The sequence below is a fragment of the Cupressus sempervirens genome, chromosome 9 (genome assembly GCF_028749045.1).
Source record: "Cupressus sempervirens isolate cs-2001-9-10 chromosome 9, ASM2874904v1, whole genome shotgun sequence".
NCBI classification, from domain to species: domain Eukaryota; kingdom Viridiplantae; phylum Streptophyta; class Pinopsida; order Cupressales; family Cupressaceae; genus Cupressus; species Cupressus sempervirens.
Window position 1 is genome coordinate 675,225,715 of NC_143126.1, and position 22,658 is coordinate 675,248,372.

General features: G+C 37.2%; 1 protein-coding gene across 16 annotated transcripts in view; it reads right to left on the reverse strand.

Annotated features, from left to right (window-relative positions):
• LOC149540536 (uncharacterized) overlaps positions 1–22,658 on the reverse strand; it is a 205,459-nt gene that overhangs the window by 179,084 nt on the left and 3,717 nt on the right. For all 16 annotated transcript variants that reach the window (XM_089801624.1, XM_089801618.1, XM_089801623.1 and 13 more), the window contains one exon: positions 2,323–2,443. In XM_089801624.1, the coding sequence (XP_089657750.1) occupies positions 2,323–2,401 (79 nt within the window). In that variant the 5' untranslated portion in view covers positions 2,402–2,443. The remainder of the gene's footprint in view (positions 1–2,322; positions 2,444–22,658) is intronic.

The window sequence follows — 22,658 nt, forward strand, 5'->3', positions numbered from 1 at the left end:
TCATCCCATACCATAGAAAGGTAGCAGTAAGAAGAGATGTTAAGATTGTAAAAGAACTTGCATCCAAAAAGACTCGTAATATCTTTCTAATGACAAAAAATAATTAGGAAAGTCCAAAGGATGATACTAGGACTTCGAAGGCATTGATGGCTTCAAGTTCAAGCCAATAGCCTTCGGATGAGGAGGCAGGGACTTCAGCCTCTTCCAATTCTATCAAAATGAAAAAACCTCAATAGTTCACACAAACATTAAGGGATACTTAGGAGAATGTTGAGGCTGCTAATAGCACAATTAGGGAAAGTAAGCCCCCACATAAGTTTCCTAACCACATAGCATTTATAAGCAACATCATGGAAACTTCTAGTTTTCAGAAATCAGAAGACCAGCAAGAAGCTGCTAGATTGTTACTCCTGGTGATCTCAAGCCAATCTCAAATGTCCTACCAATTTATACATATTGAAATGTGACTTAAATGTTTTATTTCATGTATATAATCTAAAGTGACTTAAATATATTTATTTCATGTGTATTTTGGCGGGCATGTCATTACACAAAAAAAATACTGGACTTTGGAAGTAGTTTTTTTTAATAAATGGCCATCTTAGGCCTAGATTCCCCAATACTCACCATGTCTCGACAACTATACCAAGTACTCAGTTCAGCCCCAGTCTGCATCCACGAAAATCACCAGCATTGCCTCACCTCGCAACTCGAAGTGTTGGCGAGTCTCGTTTCTATGTTTAAAAGTTTAATTGGGCTTAACCTATCTTGTATTTCACTTTATTGATTAAAATGAAAGTCTCTTACTTAGCTAAATAAGTCTAAATAAAATGTAGATAGATATTTAAATTTTAGAATTATCTTCCATCTCGTCCTCATAAGATAAGGATGCTTATGTAAGTAAAGCTGATTTTTGGAAGACAATATTTCTAGCTACATTGGTATAAAAACAGAAGCAAGAGATAGAGAGATTTTACCATACTGACTAAAGTGAATTTCAGCGCAGCTGTGAGTAATATAAGTTGTGGCGGTTTGTTAACTTTTTGAAGAGATGAAGCACTATTTGAAACTGTAAATATCTGTTCATGCTTCCATATTTGAAGTTTTCAGCCATTGTGTGACCAATTCGATGTTTACTAACACTAAAGAATCAGTCGCAGGGCTTTGAAGTTTTCTTCAATATGCTTGCTACTGTACTTAACAATTGAGTTCGTATGAATTGAACCTGTATACTCAGGGAAAATGAGATTTTCTTTCTCTAAACATGTATGGTGTATGACTGTTTCAATCCAAACCCAGAAAGGCCATGATATATTGCAAAATAACCACAGCAGACAGGTAACAGGAAATTTGGTTATCAAGAAAAAATTCGCTGTACCCAAAGCTGCTCCAATCATGCCAGACACAGAAATTAAACTATGCTCACAAATATATGTAAAGACAGCTTGCATCCTCTTTATGCTTATATATCAACAAGTTTGCTGGTTTTGACAGTAACCAGTAATATTAGTTGAGAGTCTCTGATTACAGTTCCTAAACTCAACCAGGTATTCCTACCTGCTGGCCAAAGTGAGATCCTTGAATCTAGCCCTGTCCTTTTTCTTGACACTGCATATCACAGCTCTCGTTGCACTTGTACATCTCCCTAAGATCCCACAACTACAAAGTACACAGAATACTTGTAGCATGGATTCAATTTTGTAGTTACATAAGCTAAAGCTAGTGCAGAAAAACTTATTAGAATGGTGCCATCTTTGACAACTACAATGACCAAGACGTTCTAGAGGCTAATATGATGCTGTGATCCCATTAATTAATACCCTCTGCAGTTTTACATATTATCTGCTTTGTCTCAGCCTGTATACATCAAATCCCTCTGCGGAAACAGTAGTAAATAATATGTCTCAACTATCATGCTCACATTTTACATTTCCAGCAGAAATGGTTGTAGCTAAATCATGAAATGGTTTCTATTTTACAATTTATTTGCCTCATCCCCTTGTGTCTGAACTTTAGGTTACACATTAACAGATATATTTACACATTATATCTTCTTATCTGCCAGTTAATCAAATTTCGATTACTTTATGCCATCATACTCAGGCTACCATGTTACTTCAGTAAATGACATATGGCTCAACTTGAACAAGTTGTCCTTAACATAGTATTATATCTTGAATCATGGCCTGTCAGAAAAATCACATCCACAATATCAAAAGCTGCAAAATGTCCGAATACCTGAAATTCTTCAACATATTAATACATTTACTGATTTACAGACCCGCAGAGAATGCATGAAACTGAAGACAGATAAAAGGATACTCTCGATACTCTGTTGTGAGTTGTTCAACTTGGTAAGCTTATCGGCCAATATTTGTCCATTGAAAGCACCACCGTTCATCCCTCCTAGTTAGAAGTCACCCTCAGATTGCATTCAAAAATTCTGCATCATCACAGATTAAAATTATGAAAGAGCTATCATGATTCCACTAGAGCAGAAAATTGATATAATCTAATGCCTGGACTTTCAAAAAAATGTATTGATTAAGCATAACATGAGGAAAAGAATATACATTAACAGAATAAAATAGCAAGCTCAAAAGAAACACTTTCATATGTCAAATATTTAGTGTAATATGGTAGGTTACAATATAAAAGGCTAAAATATAGTCCATAACCCACTCCAAACCATTGAAACACAGCCCCAAAATGAAATCCACAGCCTGCCTAAACAGGGAAAACTGGAATTTATACAAAAAATTGAAGAAAACAGCTAGTCCGGTCTTTCAAAACAAAGTATATTAATATAATGTACATTAATGCATAACAAATAGCTAGCTCAAAAGAAATGCTTTTGTAACTCAAATATTCTTGTCGTATGGAAGGTTATAACATGGAAAAGGCTAAAATTTCGTAATGACCCCCAACAAACTAGGATAAAACAATTATTTCAACAAAAACATGATGATTCTCGATTGTAAATCTTTAAAAAAAAAATAATAATTTCATTAGTGAACAATATATTAGTGATTAGTTCCCTCAATTGATTAAATTAATCATATAATTTTCACATGAAAAAAAAAATATATATATATATATATATATATATATATATATAATTCAAATATATATACATAATTGTATATAATTAAAAAATATATGCATTAATAATAATATATATAACTTAAATATATAAAACACACGATTATAAAGGAAAATAAAAAAATGTTAGAGTCACCCCTAAAGACCCCAACTATTTATAATTAAAGGCACGAGTTTCTCAAGGGCAAACAGAAGGTGGATGAAGGAAAGGGACAAAATTACGTTGGAGAGTACCAGACGAAACACGGAAACATTCTCTGCTCATACCGAATACATAACCGAGGGAGACAAGTAGATATTCACCGTGGGCCATACGTTGTTTGAAGGAGATCACCTGTCATCGCACAGAGAAAACAAATCACGAATGCTTGGAAGAGAATGTCCAACTACATCAACCAAACAACTCGTCACAGAAGTATTGAGATACAACTCGTACTCGCCATAGCAAATCTAGGGAAAGGTAGTGGCCAAGACAGGAAGAGGAGTTGTGTCCGTTGATACCTCTTATCAACACCATAGAGCCATTGAAGATCATTATAAATTTACCATCATCTTAGAACACCAGTTTAAATAATTGAACCACGCTCCAGCATTATAACTATTTAATAGAACATAATTGAAGTACACAGATTTAAGAAAAGGATTCAAAAACCAGCAAAGATACATGATTCCATAACAAAGGAAATAATTGTATTTAAATCATACTCCAAAACACACTAGTGTTACAGAGACTTATTTGTCGAGACTACAGGCTCCAAAAGACTAGCATTAAAACATACCAGAGTAAATTTGTTAAGACAGGGATAGTCGATTATCTCTTAAGGTCGCTAAACAGAAAACATATATGTAAGGATGGATATACTTAAGAAGTTGTTCATAAGGCCTAGAGAGAGGGAAATCTCTCCTACGAAGGATGGATAGATCCACACGGACTATTCATAAGGTCTTGAAGATTGGGCTCATCGTGAGAAGACGAAGCTTAGTGGAGGGTTGTTCTATCATTAGAGCCTCAGGAAGAACTTCCCCGAGAACTAAGCTCCTGATCACCATCCCTCTCCTCAAGAAGGAAAAACACTTAGAGTAACATCTTTTCTTCTTTTTGTAGTGATACATAAATCTACATAATTATCTTAATAAGAATGCTAACACATGTTACATGTTCCTTAGCCAGGAATATGTACAGCTCAACCAAGAAACCAAGGGACATTACAAATTTAGTCCATAAATCACTCTAAACCACTGCAACACGACCCCAAGGGACCAGAATGGAATCCACACATTGCTTAAACAGTGTAAACTAGATTTTAAATAGAAAAGCATGTTAATGACTTTGTGTTGTGCTTAAGATATAGCTGGATGGAACAACAATAACATCATGGTGTTGACCCATACCATGATGAATAGCAGAGGTGCCATACAGTTACTAGGGTAAAGCACTTCATACTGTAGTATATCCGTCTACCATTGTGGAGGTCAAACTGAAACTGCAAGCCTCTGATGCCTCTCCACCAATTAATGATTCTCTCTATCAAGTATCAACGAAAGGTAGACAATTTTCTAAAACTTATCTTCACTTCACTTTAGATCTATTTTCTAGTTAGGCATTCTTGAATCTCTCGTATCATATCAGTGCTCCATTAATCTTGAGTTATCCAAATTAACTTCGATTGGGTTGATTCAATTGATAGTCAGCACTGTTGGGTGGATATTTTGCAACCGACAGTTTTGGGTAAAATCCAATCGCAAAATAAGATGACTAGCCACAGCGTTTGAGACAGAGTCTCTCCTACCTTAAAGGGAAGGTCCCCCTTCTCACCGTTGCTTGTATCAACTCAAGGTAAGCAAGATGTTGAGAGATTTTATAAGGGGTGTTACCAACATTCTTTCCTCTTAGCTTTCAAGAAAGGATCCACTTACCTGCAGAGTAAGTAATGGGCAAGATGAAACCTCAAACTACACTGCTATCTAAAGTTGTAAACGATGATAAAGATAAACTAACACTGAGAAAAAGGCTAACTGAAAGCGAACCAGTTTGGCTAAGTCTTTTTTAACCTATTCTATAAGAATAAACTCTACCATTGGGGCACAAAGACTTCCAGAAGTTGAGAATTCTAATTATTTGTCATTATATTAATTTCATTATTTATATTATAATTACGTTATTCTTGTTTAACGAGGATATCACAGTCCTCCCCTCTCAAAATTTGCTTGTCCTCAACCAATATCATACATTTTCTCATAGAGTTAATATACAAAGCATATAACTAGATGCGAGAAGACATTAGTGATTTATGAAGTATAAACCTTAATGTATGAAAACACAAGGTAGACATATGAGAGCATGAAAACACGAAGCAGACACATGAATGCATGAAGACACGAAGGAGACTGATGCAGAGGTACACCTTTTTAAAACTCTTTGTGGGATTAAAACTCAAGAAGCTTCCATAATGGACATTTTCAACCAAATTAATGAGCTGGACAACATCAAAATGCTTCAAATATTCACTCATAACTTTTACAAACTAAAGTACATCACAAATCCATTTTATGAGATTGATTTTGGATGAGTTAAACACATTTTCCCCAATTTATAGCTCAATCCAATCAGTAGAATAAAATTTATTGAACTTTTTCTAGAACTGCTACCATGAAAATCAGCTTCAAACCGTTCTACACTAAAACGATCATAACTTCTTCAAATCACGATGAAATTCAACCAAACCAAAACCAAATTATAACTCAAATAACTTTCCAACAACATAAGTTGCAGGTCTTTATCTTTTCATATGTGCTCATACCAACACAAACAACAGTTGGATTTCTGAAAAAATAATTGGAAAAATTGGAAAAAACTTACAAAATCTAACTTCCTCTTATTTCAAATCCTCTCCAAACTTCTACAACTTGTATAATATACAAGTCAAGACCAATACATGACATTTTAATGCCTTTTCAAGTCCTCTAACCTATTGGATACCTCCTATGACCTTTCACCTTCTCTCTCACATCAACTTTTTCATATTATCACATTTTAATATTTTATGACAAATATTTAATTACATATTTAATAACTTTTGTATTTTTCTACAAATGACCTCTAAACTTTATAAAACCCTTAATAACATAACAAAATAGACAAAAAATCATATTTTATGACATTTTACCCTTCCATGGGTTTATTTACATAATTTAACCATACTAGACAACTTTGACAATCTATTACAAATGGCTTTATTTAGCCTTACATATTGACTTAAATGGATTTCAAATATATTTAACATGTCATTAAAAATTATTCTATCTTCATGGATCCTCTCGTTATTCCTTTTTGATAGGTTCTCCTACACCATACTCCCGGGGACAAAAGAATCCAGTTCCCTTGGATTGTCCTTTCTCCTTCTCGTCTTCCAATTCTTTGGTATTTGTTGCTTGTAGTCTTGCTAAGTATCCATGTCATCAATTTGTGTGTCCTTGTAAACCTCCTCCACATAAGTATCCAAGTAGAACCCTTGCAAACCTGCAATAAATGGATTAGGAAAAAGAAACAGGACTTCTTCATACATAAATACATCAATTTGGTTCACCATGGAAACCCTTGTATCCTTTTGCTCTATGTCTTCATGTTGCAATATCTCCTCCATTAGTATTTAAGCCTCCTCCATCCTCTTGGATTCATCACGAGCCTCCTTCCTTGTTGCTACTATTAGCCTTTTGATACACCATACCACTTTCTTACTTAACTTCAAATGTCATCCTATGGTTCAATCAACGATCATCCCATCCATCTCTTTCCCATCTTTATGAACCTTTTCATCATATGGCTCATTAATAACTATCACTCTTTCCTATCTTCGACAACCTTTTCATCATAAGGGTCATCAACAACTATTTGCTGCTCATTTTTTATATCAGCATCAATATGTTCGCTTTCTCCTTCCAATGGATAGCTAATCTCTTCATTGGTAACCAAGTTCTCTATTCCATCTTCACATGCCTTTGTATCCTCAATGGATGACTTCTACAAATCACCATTTTCCTTGTCCATATTTTCTTTCAATTCCTCTTTTAGTCTCTCTAAACTTTCTTCATTTTTTTCAAGTTCTCTCATTAGGAATCTTATTTTCTCTTCTATCTCTTGTTTTATTCTAGCTTCCTCTTATCTTTTCTTTTTTTCTCTTCCTCTCTTTTCTTTGTCTCTTCATTCTTCTTTTTCAGCAAATCCCAATATGAAGCCCATGCATCTAATAGTATCCTCTTATCATGAGACAAATCTTCTCTTGTGACCATTTTCTCCTATTTAGGTTCTCTCTACTCAACCTAATCTTTTGGCCACTCTACAGGTTCTCTCCTCAACCTGTCACAACCCACACAAAGTCACCTCTGCCCAGACTTTTTTTTGAGCTCTGATATCAAAAATGATGCAAAGGCATACCTTTTTAAAACTCTTTTTGGGATTAAAACTCAAGAGGCTTCGATAATGGACATTTTCAACCAAATTAATGAGCTGGACAACATCAAAATGCTTCAAATATTTACTCATAACTTTTATATGCTAAAGTATATGACAAATCCATTTTATGAGATTGATTTTGGATGAGTTAAACACATTTTCCTCAATTTATAGTTCAATCCAATCAGTAGAATAAAAGTTATTAAACTTTTTCTAAAACTAATACCATGAAAATCAGGTTCAACACGTTTTGCACTAAAATGATCATAACTTCTTCAAATCACGATGAAATTCAACCAAATTAAAGATAACTCGAATAACTTTCCAACAATATCTTTTCATATGTGCTTGTACCAACACAAACAACAGTCGGATTTCTGGAAAAATAACTCAGAAAAAATGGAAACAAACTTACACAATCTAACTTCTTAATTCAAATCTTCTCCAAACTTCTACAACTTTTACAATATACAAATCACGACCAATACATGATATTTTAATGCCTTTTCAAGTCCTCTAACCTATCGGATACCCCCTATGACCTTTCACTTTCTCTCTTACATCAACTTTTTCATATTGTCACATTTTATGACAGATGTTTAATTACATATTTAACAAGTTTTGTGTATTTCTACAAATGACCTCTAACCTTTATAAAACCCTTAATAACATAACAAAATAGATTCAAAATGATATTTTATGACATTTTACCCTTCCATGGATTTATTTACATAATTTGACCATACTAAACAACTTTGACAATCTATTACAATGGCTTTATTTAGCCTTACATATTGACTTAAATGGATTCAAAATATATTTAAAATGTCATAATAAATAATTCTATCCTCATGGATCCTCTCATTATTCCTTTTTGATAGGTGCTCCAACACCACAAACACAATGCAAACATATAATGCATGCATTCTTGATTAATAAACTAGGTTTAAGGAAAAGATTTACATAATTTTAGTTCTTCAATAGAATCCTGTAACCAAAAGTGGTCATTAGTACATATGTGTATGTATAAGTTTCAAGAAAATGTGAGTTAGGATAATTTACTCCAAGCCCATCCCATACTTCTACATGAGGTGGCCTACTTAGGGGGACGCTTGTTTTGTTTTGCACATATTATCATTCTTAATCAAGAAGAACACTTAGGACGTAAACTGATTGCTTAGGCACCAAATTCAACGGTCCCCCTCAAAGTTTTTGTGGATCCAAGCCCTTAATCCCATCTTGGACAAGTCCTCAAACCAACCTTCATCATATCTTCGACAAGTCCTCAAGGCATCTTATAGGGGCGTTGATCCTTAACCATCTTGGAACAACTAATTGGTTGGACTTACACTAGCCTCTCCTAAATACACCTTTGTTCTTTCTCTCCTAAGGCTACCACTAAAAAGTCCATGCTACTTTGTTCTAGAAGGATTGATGAGATACAATAAGTCACTTTGCCACCAAACTCAACGGTCTCCCTCAAGCTTTCTATGGATCCAAGCCCTTAATCCCATCTTGGACAAGTCCTCAAGGCATCTTGCAAGGATGTTGACCCTTTACCCATCTCGAGATAACTCATTGATTGGATTTACATAGGCCTTTCCCATGTTGTATCCCTATCAATTCCTTCTAGCCTAGATTTTATAACGAGACTAACCATGGATATTATTTAAATGAATTTATTAATAAATAATATCATACTTACCTCAAATATGCATAAGTCTTCTTTCTAAACTAGTGATGTGATTTACATTTGATTGTATCAAATATAGATTACAAAATTGTTCTTATTGTTTTATATCATTTTCGAGCAGTAATAAGATGTTTGTTGGATATTGGTTATATGTGTCGTTTAGGCTAATAGTATAAGTGGCGTTCAGGCTAACAACAGATGTGCCATTTAGGCGGATGGTATTCTCAATTTTCTTTTGTCTTATTTTCTTATCAATCTTTCTTTTTTGTCTACGTCTGACCTTCTCTGGTAACTTTTTATTGCATTTCATTCTTGTCCAATGATATTTCTTGGTGCATGCATACACTACGTTTGTTGTGATTGCCACAACTCTCTTATTTGCTGACTATATTACTTACTAAACCCACAATACCCATCGTTGTTTGCTTGGTACTTAGACAAGAGACCAAATGTCGACTATTGATGTGTATATACATATCACTATCATCACATTGCTTTCTTTGCTCATGTAAGCTTTTATGGTGACATTTGTATGCTATGATTGTTTTCTTAATCATTGATCCTCTTCCTAATTTTTGCTGCCTTAAGTAATGTTTGCAATCCCGACTACCTTGCATATTTATTTCATGTGTCTGATCTCCCGTAGACCTTATTGTTGTTTCTTTGTGTTGTGATCATTTCTTTTAATTTATATTCTTTTGTACATGTTATTGTTATGGATGATGACTTAGCTTCGGTGACTGGTTCCTGTAATTGACTTTTACTAAATGTATGCTAACTAGGACCATATTTTGTTTGACCAACTATGAATTATGACATATGCAGTTGCTTTAACGTGTTGAGTAACAAGGATCATTTTCTACAAATGTAATAACATTGCCATGTTTATCAGTGTGTTCCAAATGCAAATTTGAAGACTTATAAATATGAGAGGAGACATGTCTCATGGTTAATCATCATTAGATAATAATAGTATATTAACAATAATATAAATAACCATATCTATCTATCTATCTATCTATCTATCTATAAGAATATTTCAGTGTTACACCAGTATGGGGGTACTTCGAGATGGCAGGACGCTGGGGCAAGTTTCCAAAACGCAGGAAAAATGGGCCTCATTTTCGGGACAGTGGGGGGCGGCCAAGGGACAACGGCAAGGGGAGGACAGGACAGAGAGGGGTGTTGTATAGTATACATATAGAACTTGAAACGCTAGTTATGAAATGATGTTTTAAGAGTTCACTAGAACATACCAAATTAAAATACTTGAACATAGCAAAATTGCAACCTGAATTAGAACCCTTGACATTCAACATAGTAACATATTACATACCCAATAGTAACATTCAAAAATCAAAATTCAAGAACACATCCCAGCAGCAGCATGGTTGAGGAATGGCGGAGGTGGGTGTGCTTGGGTACTCAAGTACCCAATGTGGGGACGTCTCGAGGACAGGTCCTTCAAGGTTTGGGAGGGGGGTGCAAGTCTTCGGGTTATACTGGTCAATATTTGTTTAAATGATGATTTACCATCAACAATGTATCTCATGATCAAGTCAATCCAACAGAAGCTACAAACATAACACTTCCTCTTAGCTAAGGAGGATTTCTTAAATAACACATTATGCTCTCAATATATGAAGAGATATCATCTCAATATGATATTCTTGAAATGGCATATCCAAGGATATCAACATATATCCATCAACTTAGATGTTATCTTTCAATATACTCTGAAGTATGTGTCAACAAGAAATATCAATCATATGTTATTCATCATACTTACATTCTTTTGGTATGTGCACTGGCCAAATCCTTGATGCCTCCCAAAAGAATATGTTATATCCTAGTAGGATATGAGTTGTCTGATTTCCAGCACTCCGGGACAACAACTTAATGAAGTCGATCAGATAACAAGTAATCAACATGTCATGAACTCTATCATGATTGTAGACACTCCGGGACAACAAGTTAATGTAGTTTGATCATGATACGTTTGTTATCATGACTACTGGCACTCCAGGACAGCAACTTAATGTAGTCTGTCATGATAACAAGTCAAGCTATTGCTAAGATTGTCACCTTACAATAGCAAACCTCCAAATATACATACATACATACATATATATAAATAAAAGATTGTCACCTTTCATGACATAATCCACATGTAAAATAGTAATCACCATGAACCAAGTTAGAGGGTGGAACAAAGGGCTTTCACCTCAACTTCTCTCTCACAGATAAGAATGCATTACAAGGAATTTCACTTAGGAATTCTCCCTCATAGAGAAGATATCATTCACAAGGGATTGCACCTAAAAACTCTCCCTCTAAACAATGATCCTAGGAAGTCAAGTCCTGTAGTTACTCCCTTAGAGGCTCTCTTCGCCCAAGGATGCCTATCAGACTCCCTCTGAATTTGATATCAATCTTCCGATTTTCTGGTGATAAGTCATTACTTCCTCATGATGTACACAGGAGTAGGCCCATCAAAATCATGTGGTCACACATGTATTTCTAGACTCCCTCTGAGCATCAACCTTCTAAGCTCCTGTGTTGCCTTTGAAGAAGTGTCATACTCCATCTTAATGTAAAGGATACTCATAATCAATCATCAAAGATATTTGCTTCAAGAGCCTCACTTTATCCAACCTGATTACAACTTCTTTGAAGCTACTGTCATAAGCTTTCTAATGTACCATTCTTCTTTCCTAAAAGATCCAACTTCAAATACAAAGGAAAAGATCAAGGAAAATAACTCATATGGTACATATAAAAATGCAAATGACAAAGAGACTATAATGAGCAGATAAATGTAATACTTAAGACTAATAAATACTTATCCATACATCAACATCCTTGATATTAATGAATCTACTAAAGGCTCATCACATCAAAAAATGCCTCCCACGAGGAATGAAACATTGGTTAAGGTAATTATCCACCCCCTCGACAATGTAAAATTCCCACTCCTTTTATGTATCACTATTTCCTAGTTTGATTGCTCCCATATTGAAGTTTGTAGAGCTACTCTTCTGCTATATGCTCATTTGAAGGTATTATAGACATTGAATATGTAACTCGGCCTCATCATATCCTATAGATCTTAGAATCCCAATATTCGACAAGCTTCTCAACAAAGTTACTTCTCGAAGCATATCCAAACTATTACAATAATAGATAAGACGTCTATTATTAGTTAATGGTTATCTTTTAAATATCTTTAGCTTTAGTTTGCTTTCGTTTTTTGCTTTCTCTGGAATAGAATGTTTCTATTCTTTACGATCGTTTCCTAAGGAAACATCATCTCATTCTTTTGTATAAATTGACCTTTCGGTCTCTGTTATTTATAAGCAAGTATTTACCAATTACCTCGTAATATGGTATCAGAGCTAAATACTTAAATTTTTTCAGAAAATTTTATAATTTCTTCTTGAAATTATTTGTTTAAATTTTTCCAAAATTATTTCAGCTAATTTCTCCAAAACCCACCTAGGGTTTTTCTGCTTGGAGAAATTCCCGAATTACGGGTCTGCAAATCGCGTGGAAATCGTGGCCTTTTTTTGGAGACTCGTGTTTTTGGGGTGAAAGTCTGCATGTTTCTGTATCAAATCTTCATGCTCTTAGCCGTCTTAGTCTGTCATCGTGCTCTGGGAAGCAGATTCGACCATTTTTAATCAAGAAATATGAAGTTTTTTCAAGCTTTTTTCAGCTAGGGCCGTTTTTTTTCGAAACCCTAATTTTTGGGGTCCAAAAAATTTTTTGTTTACAGATTCTTGGTGGGTTTTTCGAGAGCTCAACTGGGTTGTCCGTTTTTTCTGGGTGCCTCGATTTTTGTGCCTCGATTTTCGAGCCAGCGGATTCAGAAAACGACAGCAGATTCCTTCTAGGTTTTTCGAGCTCTCTTTTGGGTCATTCTCTAATTCTTCTAGGTCTTCCGTATTTTTGCCTCGAAGAAAGTGCCTTCACAGATTTTCACAATTTTTCATTGAAAAACGTGCCATGGCATCTCTGACAAATATTATGCTCGAGCATAATTCCAAATTCAATGGTCGCAATTATTGAACCTAGAAGCAGCGCATCATCGCAATCTTCGAATATCGAAACACCGATCAACTTGTTCTGGGTGTTAAGCAGCATCCGACTTCTCCGGGTCCTGATCAAGATACATGGGATCTGAACAATCGAGAGGCAGTAATGCTTCTCAAACTATCCATAGCTGATGACCAGCTTTCTCAAATTCCATCCGGCAAGACAGCGGCCGAAATCTGGACACATCTAAAAGGTCTTCATGAGACTTCCGACAAGAGCAGAGCCTTCTTTCTGAAAAACGTTGTTTTCTATTATCATGGATGAGCGCACCTCGCTCCAGGCACACCTGAATCGGATTCAGGAAATCCGTGATCAGTTACTTGCCATCGGTCGCAAGATGGAGGAAGAGGATATTGTGGTAATCACTCTTCGGAGTTTACCAAATTCCTATGAGCATTTTATCGAGACTCTCAACATCACATCTACTGGTGTTGATCTAAAGTTCACTGATCTCTGCACCCTGCTACTTCAGCAAGATCGGTGGAAACAACAGTTCGGTAGCAGCTCCACTGAGCAAGCCTTTGCTGCGAAATACTTTCAGAAGGATAAGGGCAAGTTTCAGCAACCATCTCAGCAGAAGTCTTCTGCTCCAGCATCCGATGGTACCAAAAAGAACATTCAATGCAACTATTGCCACAAGTATGGTCACATGAAGGTTGCATGTCGGAAATGCTTAGCTGCCCAGTCTAAGCAATCAAGTTCGCAACTCAAAGCGAACAGTGCAGAACACACTGAGCAGGCGGAATCTGCCTTTTACGCCTTCATGGCTAAAAGACCCGCAGATCATGTACAGTCATCTGCCTGGTACATTGATTCAGGTGCCTCTCAACATTTCACTCACCGCAGAGATTGGTTTATTGACTACCAGCCTTATTCAGATTCTGTTATCTTTGGTGGTGGAGAAGAGTACACGGTTGTTGGTAAAGGCAACATTCAAATTCAGTCTGTTGGGAGGAAGCTCATATTCCTTGATGTGTACTACGTTCCAGGGATGGAACTAAATCTACTCTCGGTCAGTCAGTTGCTGCGACATTCTCCACACTTGGCAGTCACCTTCAGTTCACATCAGTGCACCATCACTGATCGGGCGACTAAGTCTACTATTGCAGTTGGTCTTGAGGATCATGGTCTTTTCAGACTTACTGATTCTGGTGATTCTCAGGACTTAGCTATGGCTGCTCGGCGATCTTCCATCAGCACACTTTGGCATCAGCGATATGGGCACTTAAATGTGCATTATCTCTCACAACTTGCTCGGGATGAGCTTGTTCTTGGTTTGCCAGAGATTCAAACCCAACACCTTGGAGTTTGTGACGCATGTCAGGCTGGGAAGCAACATCGCACACCTTTCCCCAGTGGCGATTCTTGGCGAGCTTCTCAAGTACTTCAGCTTGTTCATGCTGATATCTGCGGCCCTATGGCCACTCCTTCTGTTCTTGGGTACAGGTATTTTCTGTTGTTTGTAGATGATTTCAGTAGAAAAATGTGGGTATATTTCCTTAAAAAGAAATCCGATGCATTTATTGTATTTCAGAAGTTTAAACCCTTAGTTGAAAAAGAGTCTGGGAAATCTATTATTACTCTTAGATCAGACAATGGGGGGGAATTTTGTTCTAATGTTTTCTCCAGCTTCTTGGATACACATGGCATCCAACGCCAGTTCACCACACCCCACACGCCACAACAGAACAGTGTAGTTGAACGTCGGAACAGGACAATCACCGAGATGGCTCGTTCCATGCTCGAACATAGACATGTTCCGAAGCGTTTTTGGGCAAAAGCAGTTAACACTGCAGTTTATCTGTTGAACCGGTCACCCATAGTGGAGGTCAAAGGTAAAACTCCGAAAGAGGCCTGGTCAGGTCACAAGCCCAGAATCAGTCACCTGAAGGTTTTTGGCTCTCTTGCTTTTGTTTGGATCCCTAATGCTTCACGCACCAAGTTGGATGCCAAGAGTCAAAAACTGATGCTTGTTGGATATAGCAGTCTTCACAAAGCCTACCGCCTTATTGATGTTGAGACATCTCGTCTCATATACAGCCGCGATGTAGTCTTTGATGAGCAGCGAGGACCATTCATGCCTGTTTCTCCTGTTCCTGATCCAGCAGACCAGCCTATGCAGGTTCATGATTTGGGAGTTCGGCTTCCATTAGGTCCACCTGATGGGAGGGCTCCAGTAGCTCCTACAGCTCCAGTCCTGCCAGTGATACCTGTACAGCCACCTCTGGCTTCTCCTGCAGGATCACCTCGTTTTGAAGATGCTTCACCTGAGTTTGATCCAGATTCTTCTGATCAGGATCCTGCTGATCAAGCATCTCCTAGTACTACTGTTGGTCATTCTCCTCTCCAGCCTAAGTGGTGGGCTAAGACACTTGCTGATCTTCATGATGATGAGCTCATTGATGGGAGAACTACTCGAAAAAAGAGCAAAACTATAGATTCTGTTAACTTTGCTCTTATGGCCAACATTCACAGTGTGTTTGAACCTCAAACATATTCCGAAGCTAAAGGAATTCCAGAGTGGGAACAGGCCATGCAATCTAAACACCAGAGCCTGCTGAAGAACAACACTTGGGTCCTTTCTGATCTTCCCCCAGGGAAGAAACCCATTAGCTGCAAATGGGTCTACAAAATCAAATACAAATCAAATGGTACTTTGGATAAGTACAAAGCTCGTTTAGTGGCAAAGGGCTTTTCTCAGCGTCAGGGCATTGATTATGAGGAGACCTTTCCTCCTACTACAAAGATGAGCACCATCAAATTAGTCCTAGCCATGGCAGCACAGTTTGGCTGGAAGGTCCATCAGATGGACGTAAAGAGTGCTTTCCTGAATGGTGATCTCCATGAAGAGGTCTACATGACGCAGCCTCCTGGTTTCAAGGTTGCTGGTAAAGACCATCAGGTTCTCAGATTGGTAAAAGCTCTCTATGGTTTGAAGCAGGCCCCTCGGGCATGGTACATCAAGATTGATACGTACCTCAGTGATCAAGGCTTCAAGAGGAGTTCTTCAGACTCAAATCTGTACATCAAGACTACTGACAGTGACATCATCCTTCTGGTTATCTATGTGGATGATCTAATCATCACTGGCTGTTCGGCATCTTTGATTCAGGGAATCAAACAACACTTATGCCAGTCTTTTGATATGACTGACCTTGGGCTCATGCATTATTGCTTAGGTGTTGAAGTTTGGCAACAGTCTTCTAGTATATTCATCTCTCAGTCCAAATATACTAGGGCCTTGTTAGACAAATTCCGAATGCAGGATTGCAAACCTGCATCTACACCTATGGAGAAAGGTCTCAAGTTATCAGCCAAGTCTGATTCTCCTTCCGTTGATGATACTACGTATAGGCAACTAGTAGGCAGCCTCATCTACCTATCTGCTACTAGGCCTGATATCAGCTTCGCAGTCAGCTATATTTCACGCTTTATGACAGCTCCTAAGGCTGATCATTGGATGGCAGCAAAGCGTGTGCTTCGTTATGTGAAGGGCACTTCTGATTATGGACTTCTGTATTCTCGGAGTTCTAATCCTAAACTCAGTGGGTTCACAGATTCAGATTGGGCAGGCTCTGTTGATGATAAAAAGTCAACATCTGGATATGTGTTTAGTTTGGGATCCGGTGCAGTCACATGGACCAGCAAGAAGCAGCAGGCAGTTTCTCTCTCTTCTACAGAGGCTGAATACAGAGGGACTGTTAAGGCAGGATGTGAAGCTGTCTGGCTTCGTCGGATGCTTGGGGATATGCAGATGTCACCAGCAGGACCGACTACTCTGTTTGTTGATAACGAAGGCGTTATCAAGTTAGCATGGAATCCAGTCTTCCATGAACGAACCAAGCATGTGGATGTCCATTGTCATTACATACGACAGCTGGTTGAAGACGGGACTATAGATCTGCAGTATGTTCCTACCACAGATCAGACTGCAGACATTCTCACCAAGCTTCTTGGTCCCGATAAGTTTGTCAAATTCAGAGGACAGCTTGGTGTGTTAGATAGATTAACCATTAAGGGAGGGTATTACAATAATAGATAAGACGTCTATTATTAGTTAATGGTTATCTTGTAAATATCTTTAGCTTTAGTTTGCTTTCGTTTTTTGCTTTCTCTGGAATAGAATGTTTCTATTCTTTACGATCGTTTCCTAAGGAAACATCGTCTCATTCTTTTGTATAAATTGACCTTTCGGTCTCTGTTATTTATAAGCAAGTATTTACCAATTACCTCGTAATACAAACTTCATAATTTATACCAACAAGAAGGATTGATGGGCCCCACATAAATCATGATCTCATAAATAGAATGTAGAGCTGCATTTTCAGTGGTGAAATCTTTGTATTTTAACTTATGCATGGATAACCCATATATATTCTCTTATCACTTCGGTCAGCGCCATCTATTCAATATAGACTGATTTTTATTTGTGCTTAGAGATTCCGGATAACATATACTTATTCCACAAACATTTCAAGTATGGGATAAGTTTTTATTTTTATTTCATTAAATATATATAGTGACTCTTAGCATGTGATGACCAAATCTCTAATAAGTCATCTACCACCATAGATTACCTTGATTTCTTGCTCCACAATACGATAACCTTTACCCACAATGAAATTGGAAATCCTTGGTTAAGGCTGCTCCTTACCAAGGTGCAAACAAACCATTTCTAACTGTTATTCCTCAAATTATTCACTAAACTTCAAGAATATGTATCGACTAACTGTTGATTTTAAATTGTTATTCTAACTATAATGTCTCTGCAAATGTGTTCTTTCTTAAATTCCATTCGCTGATTGGCTCTACCAAATGATGATTTGTACCAGCGCATATATATTTTGAATATTAGTTATTTAATATCACACCTTATGATTGATTTCTATCCTTCATGAGGTGGCTCTCTACGTGAGTGTCGAATAGAAAAGCCATCAATATATTATCAATCGTTACATTTGAAGGAATCAAAACATAGTTATCGTTTCCTGATTCAGATAGCAAATAACAAATCCTCTCATATGTAATTAGATCTCTCTTTAAAAAATATTATCTTGATCAGCATATTTATCTCCCAGCTCTGCTAATGTCTGTGCTCTTCATTTTCCCATGTTCAATGACCTTATTTAAATTTTATAGTCCCTGCTTTAATTATATTTTACAACATTCATAGTTTGATATATAGATATTTGATGTAGGACTATAGGGACTTTTGAATATTTCTCTCAACGTAGGCACTAAAATACATAAATCTAATCATCCCATATAAGGTTCGATATTGGTATGCTTTCCTCCAATTTAATGAAGAATCAGGCCCAAATGATAATTTGAACCTTCAACCCAAATGATAACTTGAACCTTCAACAAGGTCTGCTAAGTAAAGTTCATACAACAATGTGTAAAAGGGTCTCTAACCAAAATTAAGCCTCCCACAGCTCAAGCTTATAAATATGGCACTAAAATGACCAAGGGAATTTGCCAGCATGCAAATAACGACAACAAGCTTCTGTTTACACCTATCTGTAAGCCTGAAGCTTTTACTTGAATTTCCTGTTTTGATTTTCTGTTTTCTGCAATTAAAAGCTTCCTAGTTTTTCCTCTTCTTGCCCTTGTGTTTTATTGATTTAAATTCTGCACATTTACCCTCATGGCCTCATCCTGCCCCAAAATGCCTACGGAAAAGAAGCCTGCACCTTTGATGAGTTTATTCTCAGAATTAGGAGATACCACTCTAGTAGATGAAAGCATTGAGAAAGTGATAGCAAGATTTGAAAATGTTCAACCCAGGTCAATGACAGATAGGGTGGTTAAGAGTGGTTTGATACAAGTTGGTGGTTTCCCTAAAGTTGCGCTGTGCCCAAAACTTGTTCTCAAGTGCAGAGATAAATATGATGCCACTGAGCAATGCATTAGAGCCAATATAGGGGAAATTTTGGTCTATGTGAATTGTGTCACTGTCATGGGTGCCCTAAGGATTCCCCCAAAAGAAGTATACAATGACTGGACCATAAACCTGTCCTATTCCCAATTCACCACCAACACTAAAGACTTCAACAGCACGATTCCAAAGAACTGCCTTTTCAAGCCTGAACAGAGAGGTTCACACTTGCCACATCTCCTTACCAGATAATACATGGTTGCGGAGATAAAAGATATTATCATTCTGCTGAATAGGGTAAAAGGAAACCAACATGCATTTTTATGTGAAAATTGGATGTATTTCTTCATTCAGATCATTTTCGATGAAGGTAAATCAATTAAGTCGGCAGAAATAATTGTTGATAGGCTTCACAAAGCGCTATCTCAAGTGTCCAGAACCACTAGTTTCTATATACTAGCTTGTTGCAAGGAATGGGAAGGTTTACCACATCAAGTTTGGACTGGACAGATGGATACTTATGATTACCATCCCCTTTTGCAGAAGAGACGAGCTCTGAAGACTTTAGGAGGTTACAAGATGCACTTCTGGCGAAATTGGTCTTTGAATTGCAAGGGAAAGAGAGCAAAAGGTTATCTGAAGCCCAGGTATTGATTAGATAGGTACATATTGGTTGAAATATGTAGGGAAATGGCTGATGTGGATAAGAGTTGCAAGGTGAGAAGGAGTTCTGAATACATTTTTCCTATTGAGCTAGGTCATTACCAATGTAAGAACATCCAGGATGCCTTTAGGTTAGAGACTGAAATAAAAGATATGAATTTTAAATCTTATCATGATCGGCCCAAATTTGACAGCAAGGGCTTCTCGCTCAAACACAATTTGAGTTAGACTCAGCATTTATACATGAACCTCAATTGGAAGACTATTGGGCTGACTGCAAGGACGATTATGAGGTTAGGAGCAGGTTATGGTCTAGATTTACCGAGATAGATTGTAGACCTTCATTTGCATATAGATATATCTGGAGTGGAAGAAGCTAAGGGTGAAGAAGTGCTTGACCCTAAGTTCACAGAGCAAATAGAGGCCCTTCCTAAAATTGACTGGAGTAAAAGAAAAAAGGATGATATCCAAATAAGAACTCTCAGCGTTCTGAACAGAACTGAAGAGTGGCTATGAGGAAAAAGGACGTTGGAGAAGACAGAGACAGGGAAAAACCTTCAAATAGATTCTACAACTTCTAGTTCAGCTTCCCCTTTTGAACATACTGATGAAATCATCCAGTGTCCTCCTACAGGTAATCCAGAATCTGAGACCGAAGTTTAACTCCCTATTCAAAAACAAATTCAGGTTCAAGTTCAATCATCAGGAAGAGTCACCCACTCAAGGAGCCAAAGGAAAAAGATAGAGGAATCATCCAGTTAGAAAAAGAAGTCGGGGGAGCCAGTTGTGGTGAATTTAAACACTAAGCAAGAAGGGGGTGAACTTGCAGAGATATTCTCCATGGATAATTTGATAGTTGCAACAGGTCAAGGAGAAAAGCAGACAGACACTCACATCATTGCCCCTGATGCACTAGTTGTGGGTAACCCTGCAAATTTTCAAACCCCACAGGCTAAAGGTAATCCCAACCCTCCTAAATGGTTCAATCTTTCCGTTAGTAAGAAGCATAGCATAGTAACAGTTACGGTCCCAATGGAGGACATGGTTAGTAAGTGTTTAGGAAAGACACCCAAAACTAAGAAGCCAAAAGTAGAGGCCATGCTTGAACTTGATGAAAAGACTGGACATTGGGTGATCAATGTGTACAAGTCAGCCAGTAATAAGAGTCGAGATGAAATCATGCCTCAGGATTATGTTGTAGAAAGGACTGATCTCGACTTGGCAACAAGGGCAGTCAACATGAAAATCTTTACTGCCAGCAACCAGAAGATTAACAACAGGATATGGAAAGATTGGAAGGACAAGAGAGAGATGAAGCAATCCATGAGACTAATGGTTGAATATATATGCCCGGCAAAATCCAAATGCTTTGGCCTTACTAGATGCAACCTAGGTAGTTGATGTCACCTCCCCTGCCAACCAAAACTTCTTGGATCAGATGAAAAAGGACAGAGTAGCAGCCAAAATGTTCAATGATTGGATTGATTCAGTGATGAATAATGGAATCAATTATATCACGAGTTTCACTGAAACAAAGCAGCAAGCAGACAAGGTGATCGGTGAGTTAGAATCAGAACTCAATATTTGGGGAGCGGAGAAAGTCAAATGGGATGAGTATATTATACAGATCAGTGAAGTGCAGGCATATGGCATGATGAAATTCTTGGCCAAGAAACCTATTGCCATGGTTGATGATCATTTCCTGTTCATAGCTAGAGCCAATCTTGAGTGGAGAAATGTTGTCATTAAACAAGGCTTGGATAAATTATAAGAGTTGCTCAAAGGAATGGAATGCCTTAAGGGAATCCTGGATAACAATATCAAATGCATTGATATCAGACTGATGGAGAATGAGGAGAAACCTGATCGAGGAGCCAAAGAGATAATTGATTCATTCAAAGGCAAGATGAAGATCATGAAAGAAATTAAGGAGATCTCTATCAAAGATTTCCCTACTATCTCTTTGGTAGATTCCATGTTAATCATATGCCGAGATCATCTTGAAGTCCATGAAAAGAGAATGGAGCATATCAGCAAAGTGAAATAAATCTGGAAGTTACAGCTCGAACACACATAGGAGTCTCGCAACAAAAGCAGTTGATCAGGTTCATCACGGCATACAAGGAATGGAAGGAATGGCGTAGATCAGGAACAGCAAACCAATACCTCTACTCCAGCTGGTAATTGAAAAGAAGTGGGGAAAATAGTAGCTTATAGTATAGCTTTAGTTTAGTATAGTTTTATTTTTAATCATGCTTAAGCTGCTAGGAAGTTTAGCGACTCTTGCGTGAGTCAGTTTTTTAAACTGAATCTTGGCCCTGCGTGGCTATTTATGTTTGTTTCAAAGACTTCGAGAGGGTCAGCTCTCTGTTTTTACCAAAAACTTATGTTTGATGTTCTGCTTCAAATCTGCTTAAGACTTTATATGATGCTATATATATGAAATCTTATGATATTTCTCTGAACCATCTGAACATTAAATCCTACAATTTATGAATGCATATTGTTCATTTTCTTGTGGAAATGAATGATATGTAAAGTTGGTTCTCGTTTCATCATGTGGTATTTTCTTATCTAAAGTAGCAGGGAGAAACCATTTAAGTTAGCTGATGTTGGTGATTTCATTGTGATAATCAGTCATGTGGCTCACTGTCAGAGTGAAGTTTGTGTGGTTCTTTAAATTGCACATTCTCTTCATTATTCTGAATTGAATGTTATCACCTTATGCTTTTTGGTTAAAAGAATCATTTTTAAACATTCTTTTATAATAAGAG